Here is a 9,281-nt window from a genome sequence, read left to right on the forward strand (position 1 = left end):
AGCATTTGTCATTTGCGTCTTGTTCCGTGTTCACAACAAGTTTCAATAAAAAAAGTCTTTACGATTGAGTGACTTGCTCATAAAGACAATCTTTGCCGATATCTAATGCCGTAATGTAACTTCTTTTGCTGTTCATGGTCAGGGACTATTTTTTTCCAGCATAAGGAAGGCTTTTAACGATTTTATTTCATGAAAGTTGCATTGATACATATTTTTTGGCTTTACTTTTTGGCATATTTGTATTGTGTGGTAACCGTTTTATAAAAGCAATAAGCCCCAAGAATCTGTGGTTTACAGTGAATAACAGCTCCTCATTGTGCCTAACAACGCCCCTTTAGCGGTTATAAATTCACTGTAAACCATGGCTTCTTGGGGCTTCCTGCTTTAATTAAAACCAAGAAAAACACTCCTATTCACACTGACACAGTATATAAGATTATATTACTGATATAATTATTGTGAATATCTCAGCTGGGCTAAGTTTTGACTGAGATAGCGCCAGACTGAGAAATGATAATCTTGAGCTCCTCTTATCTTGTTTTTTTTTTTTTTTTTCCCCTCATGGTTCTCCAGTTGGCACTAGCAGGTGCTCCTCTGTCTTCAGACATTTTTGTTTTCACTGATGCTTCAGCAAAGGACTCAAAATTAAAAAGCACTGTTCAGGCCATGATAGAACGTACCAAATCAACAGTGAGTGCCTGCAGATCACTTCTACATCACTGCTGCTAAATTAATGTGTTGTTGATTTATAACTGACATTTTTTCATTTTTTAAATTTTTTTAACTGACATCATTTCTGTCTGCTCTCTGCACTTTCTCCCTGTCATCCAGGTCACTTTCATGTTGACTAACCCTGTCTCATTCCGTAGAAGACGGGATGTCTCACAATCTCAACAGTTTAATTCAAGATCAATCCCTCAGTCAGACATGCAGCTGTACAGAGACCTGGCTTATATTTCTGGTGGACAGGCCATAGAGGTCAGAAGGGCTACACTGTCTCAGGCCACAGCAGTCATTATGGATGCATCTACCTCAGCCCTGGTATGTTCTGACAAAGATAACTCAAAAAGTAAAATCATCATGGGACATAAAGGACAGATGGCAGATGAGTTTTTATTTTAGTTTGAACTATCTCTTTAAACTCACTATAACATACTTAATATGGAAGAATGTAAGAAGAATGGGAAGTTTTCACCCAAAAATACTCTCAATGTTCTTTGGAATTTTGCTATGAAACACTGCAACATATTGAAAACATCTCTGTGTTTCTTGAAGGTGACTGTTCTTTACGTAGAGAGAAATCCAGCCATTGCAGAAAACTTTTCTTTTGTGTTGGATCCATCTCTGTCCAATGTGACTGTGTATGTCACCGGAGACTCTCCAGTCTTTACCCTCTACAGCCCTACAGGTGAGCCAAAACACCTTGAACATTGTGTGTTGATATGAGGGTTTTATTTTCTGCAATACAAAAATCTAGATGCCAAAATCATTGTTAAAAAAAACTGTGTAACAAGTGCCCTCAACGTAAGTTGGAGCAATGGACCAGTTTCTAGGTTAGTGGAGAACAGAATTAATACTGGCAATAAATGAATCACAAAATCATGTGAGGAAGATACTCAAAAAAAAAAAAAAAAAAAAAAAAAAAATTTTATATATATATATATATAGAGTAATTGAACAGTCACTTGAATGACATGAAACAAAATTGGAAACAACAATAATAATAAAATAAAATGATACACAAAATATGAATTCTCTGTTGTCTTTGTTTTTCTTGTCTTATTCTTTTAAGATTTGTTTTCTCTTTTTTCCTTTTTAAAACAATTTAATGTAAGTTATCTACGCTATCTCTGTGTACGTAGATTTTAGTAAGACTTTTATTCGATTTAGCTGTATTTTGGACAGCTCTTAAGCTTCACTGTCTCTTTAACTTTTGAGTTTAGGGTTCTTATTCTATTTTGCTTTTAGCGTTATTATTTTCTATACCGTTTTAGACAAACCAAATAAACCCTTAAGTAAAGTACAATATTATACACCCACAATTCAACCAAATTGGAACTTCTTGACACAACTCAAATGTTCAAAATGTTCACATTCAATAACATTCAATAAACAATACTCTTATTAGAACTCTTTGTCTGAATTGTCTTTTGGATATCGTCCAGAAAAGTCCTGTAAGATGTCCAGTGGGTGAGTGCAAAATCAGTTCAATCCTACCAGTTCAAAGAAGTGCCTGAACGAAAGAGAATGTCCTCCCAACTGAAGAATTGAAGAAATCCTCGTGATGCAGCATAAAGTGTCTTTTTCCCAAGTTCAGAAATCAGCATTCAAGTTTTTGGTGACCCGCCATCTCAAATCCATGAGAGAGATTCTCAACTCAAGCAATAAACCTGACCAAATCCCGAGTTTCACAGTTTGATAAACACCCGCTTCAGATTCAGAGGAGCTTCACAATCGGCTAGCATCCACGCTTAAACCAGCAATCATCAATTTTTAATCCCTTCTGTATCGCTTTCTCGTCTCGTGTTCAGCGCGTCTCTTGCACTTCCGTGCGTCATACACAACTCGTGTACGTGCAATACATCACATGTTCTGCGCTCAATTATAATACTAATTATTTTTATTTATACATAATTAATTCACAATGCATATTAATAGATCGTTTAAACTTCTTTTTTTTTTTTTTTACATTAATAGTGTAACTATTAGAATATACAATTATATTATTTATTTTGTTTAGGCACCACATTTAACATGGGTTACATATGCTTCCCCTGCCTTTCAGGTGTGTCTCAATCAGGTTCAGTGGCAGATGGTCCTCTGGGTAGCATCCTGACTGTAGGGAATTTAAGGAGAGTAAAACTAAACTCTGACAACCAGACAGGGGAATGGAAGATCAGCATTAACTCTACACGCTTCTACAGCCTTAAAGTCACTGGTAAATTTTTTTTTAATCTGCCAGATATGTAAACTATTGAGATTTCAGTTTTTGTTTCAAATGTATTATTCTTATTATTATTACAACTATTTAATCCAATCTTGAATTTTGAAGTTTAACAAACAATGGATAACAAACAATTGTTTTGAAAAGATAATCAGTAAAATGTTTTCATTTGGAACATTGCAATAATGTTTCTTCTTTTAATAGTTGTGCTACTTTCACTATATTTTAATTGTGACTACTACAGGTCAGAGTTCTGTGAACTTTCTATTTAACTTTGTGGAGCAGATAGAGGGAGGTGACCTCACACCGAAAGCCAATCGTCCATTCATCGGTAGGATTTCATTTAATATCTCCACTTGAATATTTCTAGACAGTTGATTATTTCTTTTGGCACTACCGTTCAAAAGTTTTGAGTCGGTAAGATTTTATAAAAGTTTTTGAAAGAAGTCTCTTATGCCCACCAAGATTGCATTAATTTGATAAATACAGTAGAAACAGTAATATTGTGAAATATTATTGCAATTTATAATAACTGTTTTCTCTTTTAATATAATTTAAAATGTAATTTATTCCTGTGATGGTAAAGCTGAATTTTCAGCATCATTACTCCAGTCTTCAGTGTCACATGATCCTTCAAAAATCTTTCTTATTTAAATTCTGTCATTAATTACTCACAACTTAATGTTGTTCCAAACCAGTAAGACCTTCGTTCATCTTCAGAACACAAATTAAGATATTTTTGATGAAATCCGAGAGGTTTCTGATCCCCCATAGAAAGCAACATAATTACCACTGTCAAGGTCCAGAAAGGCACTAAAGACATTGATGAAATAGTCAATGTGACTACAGTGGTTTAACCTTAATGTTATGAAGCGACGAGAATACTTTTTGTGTGCGATAACAACTTTATTCAGCTGTTTCTTCTCTTCCCTGTCATTCTCCTACACTGTTTATGTTGTAGACACAGTGTAGCACTTCCGGTGCCGATCTGTTCATTTCTCGTTCATTCGTTTAAGTTATCTCATTTGTTCTCATTTGATTAGAAAAATATCTTAATTTGTGATCTGAAGCTAAAAAAGGTCTTACGGGTGTGGAATGACATGAGGGTGAGTATAAAAGGGGGGTCTTATGCTATTTCATTAGGGCTGTGAATCTTTGGGTATACAGCGAATCGATTCAATTCACGATTCATGGGTGTTCGATTCGATTCAAGGATGATTTTTGCAAAATCAGAACAATTCGATTCAAGACGATTCACATTAAAATTCGATGCGATTCGATTAATTCAATGTGATTCTCCATTTTAATATGCATTCATAGGGTTATTGAAATGCTTCTCCCAATGTGTCTTAGTCAGGATGAGAATTACACAGTGACCTTTAGGTGGCTAGAATGGCTGCAAAAAAACAAACAAAAAAAAAACAAAAAAAAACCAACAGCAAAAAAAAAACAACCTTTTGTCCATTATTAATGTTAGTTCATGTTAGTTCTTAATGATGCTACATAACACTATTTTAATAGCCTATAAAAATTGGCATTTGTGGAAATTTACATAAGCCAAAATTTTAAAAGGCTTTAAAAGTGTTGTTAGGCCTAGTTCATGTTAACTATAGTGTAGGATAGTGTTAATGACTACACAACCTTATTAAAGTGTTCCAGGTACATTAAACATACTACTGTAATGCTTACATTGAGAGACTACCTTAGAATATCATGCACTTTTCCAACTAATCCTAAGCTAACTTTTCTTCACGGAATAGTAAGAAAATCCCTCTTTGTCCTCTTTATACGGAACATTTCCCTTATGATGATTCTAAAAGAGAATGCGCCGGTTGTCTACTGTTGCTATAGTTACGAACAGGCGCGCCGTTGACACGGGGGACGGGGGGTCAGGACCCCCGCAGTTTTGAAAAGACAGAAATCGACCCCTGCACTTTTGATAAGGGCTGCTTCAATCAGTCACACTATATCATCTTTTAGCTTAGGATATTTTCTTTCAAATGAGATCATTTTCACATTTCTGTGAGCTTTCGTTTGTAAATAATCAACTGTTTTGTCGCGGATGTGAACAGGAAATGCGCTCTCAAACGGAGAAACACGCGATCTCCAAACATTCGATCAAAGCGTGCTAACGTTTTAGGACAGGTCGATGGTATATAAATCAAACCATCCCTTCAGAAACTGAGAAATTTGACACTTTAAGGTAAGGAGGCTGATCTCTCAGGTTGACGCGCGAGCTGGATTGACTGAAGTTTTCGTGAGGATTTATAGCTTATGGACTGTTTTGATTTCGGTAATTACATCTAGAAAGGTAAAAGCATTGATGCATCTATAAAAGAGATATCTGAAAGCGAAACGAAAGTGATTATTGCCTCGACCTATTGCCTGGGGGTTTCATTTCTATTTTTTCTTTGATGAATAGAGAGTTCATTATAAATGTTTTTTTCTGTCATTTTGATTCATTTATTCTGTCCATGCTGAATAAAAGTATTAATTTATAAAAAAATAAATAAATAAATACTGACCCCAAACTTTTGAACAGGAGTGTATGAACATGAAGAACTCTTTTTATTTTTTAGTGTCATCAATATGAATCAAAAAAAAAAAAAAAAATGTTTCTCTAATTGCTGATCAGGTCGGAATGCTACTTTGCTTGTCTCTGTGACCGGAGGAGATTCATTCACAGTGACTGACGTGCTTCTAGTTGAAGCTTCAGGATCTGGTGTTGTTAACGGAACCATCAAAGCAGTGGGTGCGACAGACTTCCTGGTCAACGTAGACAGAATCCCAGAGGGGGCATTTCTGGTCCAACTCAAAGGGCTGTTGAATGACTCGACTCAATCTTTGCCTAGTCAATTCCAGAGACAGTCACCCACACAGCAACAAGGCTCTAGAGTTACCATCACGGTGAGCTTAAAGGGATAGTTAAGCAAAAAATCATTGAAACATGACTTTTATATAAGTTTAGTATGACCAGCACAGAATATTGAAATAAATAGGTATATGCAAAATACATTGACAATATTTCTAACCATATTAACCATATCCCTTCTCAGGCTCAACCAAATAGCACTATAGAGCCTGGAATCCCTTTTGATCTCAACTTTACATTGGTCAGTAATAATACAGAGAGCAACTATACTATCCGAGCCCGGACTGACCGTGGCTTCAGCGTGTCTTTCCCCAGCTCTCTGAACATGGGGACAGAGGGCAGCGCTCAGGGAACTGTAACCCTGACTGCACCTTCTGACACAGAGTCAGGGACGGATGTCACACTCACTATTGAAGCAGAAGATCAAGGGTCTGGAGACTCGAATTACGTGGCACTGCGGTTCAGTGTCATGACTAAGGTAGCTGTTATGAAAGTGGCAAGGGTAGCAGAGATGTAAAGAGTACCTGAAATCCGTACTTGAGTAAAAGTACCGATACCCTACATCGAAAATGACTCCACTACAATTTACAAGTAACCAATTCCAATACGACTTGAGTAAAAGCCTTAGAGTATCTGATTTTAACAGTACTTGAGTATTTTACTCATGCTGAAAATAAGAAACAATTGATTTGTAAGATGAGAAATCAAGTTTATTTTCTAAAATCAAAATAAAACTGAACACCTCGATATTGCAATAAATCAATGTCGACACAAGAACCTTTTAAACGTCTACAAACTCTCAAGTCTCAGTTGAGCTCAAGTGCACAAAAAGGTCATTAAACCAATATCCTTCAAAAAGGTCTTGTCAATAAAGCGGATAAATAAAACAATGTTAAGTAAAATTAAATAGTCAAAGTCTACTGTATGTGCTGGTTTGAGCCTCATCACCAGCTGCAGTCATTTCCTCATCTAATAAATCAAACATCTGCAATCAGCAACTACCTGCTAATGCACTCGTATTCACGTAAAGTATACTTGTTGACAAGTTTGGGTGAGTAAAGGCAAAATGCACAAGATATAGTACCTTCAATGTCCTTAGATGGCGATATCGCTTCTTTATATCAGAAACAAATTGCTGCAGAAAAAGTTAGGTGCCATGAAAAATGTAGTGTGTAATTGCATTAAAAAGTACATTTACTTGTTCAAAAATGTAGTCAAGTAGAGAGTAAAATTTGCCAATATCTTTGATACTCAGTACAACTACAAAGTAGCCAAAAAGATACTTAAGTACAGTAACTAATTACATTTACTTAAATACTTTATAAACCTCTGAAGGGTAGACATTATTAATAATTACCTTCAGTTTAACTTTTGTTACATTTTATTTGTACTGTAACTGATCTCCAATGAAGAGAATATCTTTCTTTGTGACTCATTGTTTTGGATGCAAACAGTATTAGCATTTGATTTTTCTTTGACTCTGATTAACCGCAATTATTATTTTCTGATTTGGCAGGTCATTGATTTCTCTAGCCCTGTCTGTCAGGTAGTGAGCATCAAAGCTGACTGTCCTGTGGAATGCAGCACAGCATCATGGGAACTCTCCGCCAACTTGACGGACGGTAATGGTACAGGCATATCTGGTGTGTCTTTCAACCGTGGGAACGGCTCTCTCAGCTTAAGCATTGTGATAAGTGAGGATGGCACAAATGTGACTGTGGCATCCTACAATGCGTCCTGTTGTTCTCAGGAAGTAGAGCTGGTAGTTGTGGACAGGGTGGGAAATGTGGGCACATGTTTCACTTCTATAAAGAGTCCCTCTGTAGATACAACCACAGTTAAGCCCTCTACACCCTCTACACCGTCTACACCCTCTACACACTCTACACCCTCTACACACTCTACACCCTTTACACCCTTTACACACTCTACACCCTCTACACCGTCTACACCCTCTACACACTCTACACCCTCTACACCCTCTACACCGTCTACACCCTCTACACACTCTACACCCTCTACACCCTTTACACACTCTACACCCTCTACACCCTCTACACACTCTACACCCTCTACACACTCTACACCCTCTACACACTCTACACACTCTACACCCTCTACACACTCTATACACTCTACACCCTCTACACCCTCTACACACTCTACACACTCTACACCCCCTACACCCTCTACACACTCTACACCCTCTACACCCTCTACACCCTTTACACACTCTACACCCTCTACACACTCTACACACTCTACACACTCTACACCCTCTACACACTCTACACCCTCTACACCCTCTACACACTCTACACCCTCTACACACTCTACACACTCTACACACTCTACACCCTCTACACACTCTACACACTCTACACCCTCTACACCCTCTACACCCTCTACACACTCTACACCCTCTACAATCACTAATAAGCCTTCGACAATCACTACAATCATAACCACTCCCAATAGAGGCTGTTTTGTGTCTTTCTCAGTGTCTGTTTTGCTCTGCAACTTAATACTTTTTTTTATGTAAATAAGAGAAAGTTTAGTTGAGTAGAAACTTTAGTAGAAAGTTATAGAAAGAATAGTAGAAACTATTATGAGATAACAATAACATGCCTATGATGTAGATTTACATTAATCAATGTCTAAATCATGTGAAAATGCTTAGATTTGGGAACATGGTTGTATTGTAAATTATCTTTTTTAAATTCTTTTTTTTTTTTAATATGCAATAATCATTGAAAATTAAACAGTTGCCTCTCTTAATTTTTTAAAAAAGATTTTACTAATAAAATAAAGAGTTACCAATTAATCTATATATATAAAAATAGGGAGAGCCCAAATGTAACCTGTACTGATTAGTTTGAAGCAGTGTTTGACCGTTACAACGTGATCTCAAAGGATCCTCAAACAAAGCTCATATTAATCTTCGTATCCTGTCTAATGTGTTGATCATTGAAATTTTGTCTTTGTTTAGATTATGTAATGTAGTATCCAGGATCGACAGTTTACCCCACAACTCATTTTCATTATTTCATCTTGTATGGTTTCAGGCTTATCTGGTTCTCAATCAAGGGGCTCTGTTTGCATTTTGGAGCTTTAGTAAAAAACCTTGCTGCCATCTAGTGGTCATTACAGGAATGAGTATATAAGGGACAATATTATATTACCAGATTTAGGATTATATAGTCCAAACAGCCCAAAACAGTTAAGCATCTTTTGGAATATTTAATTACAGTTATATTTTGAGACAACGAAGTTCAATAATGAAGTGAACAGAAATTACAGACATTGCAATAGGTGTTACACATCCTGATGTGATCTTTGATTAATTTAAATATATGCAAATAACATTTAAGAGCTATTTTTGGTGAATAACATCTTGAGAATTTTAGTTCCAGGCTCTATAAATGTACTAACTCTGTTGCCCCTTTAAAAACAAAAACTCTTGTC

The 9,281-nt window shown here is 36.3% G+C and overlaps 1 protein-coding gene across 3 annotated transcripts in view; it reads left to right on the plus strand.

Annotated features, from left to right (window-relative positions):
• LOC127516467 (von Willebrand factor A domain-containing protein 7-like) overlaps positions 1–9,281 on the plus strand; it is a 44,903-nt gene extending 35,622 nt beyond the window's left edge. For all 3 annotated transcript variants that reach the window (XM_051901149.1, XM_051901141.1, XM_051901139.1), the window contains 8 exons: positions 574–690; positions 832–1,041; positions 1,276–1,408; positions 2,786–2,938; positions 3,189–3,275; positions 5,580–5,851; positions 6,001–6,294; positions 7,333–9,281. In XM_051901149.1, the coding sequence (XP_051757109.1) occupies positions 574–690; positions 832–1,041; positions 1,276–1,408; positions 2,786–2,938; positions 3,189–3,275; positions 5,580–5,851; positions 6,001–6,294; positions 7,333–8,358 (2,292 nt within the window). In that variant the 3' untranslated portion in view covers positions 8,359–9,281. The remainder of the gene's footprint in view (positions 1–573; positions 691–831; positions 1,042–1,275; positions 1,409–2,785; positions 2,939–3,188; positions 3,276–5,579; positions 5,852–6,000; positions 6,295–7,332) is intronic.

Source organism: Ctenopharyngodon idella, chromosome 1 (genome assembly GCF_019924925.1).
Source record: "Ctenopharyngodon idella isolate HZGC_01 chromosome 1, HZGC01, whole genome shotgun sequence".
NCBI classification, from domain to species: Eukaryota; Metazoa; Chordata; class Actinopteri; order Cypriniformes; family Xenocyprididae; genus Ctenopharyngodon; species Ctenopharyngodon idella.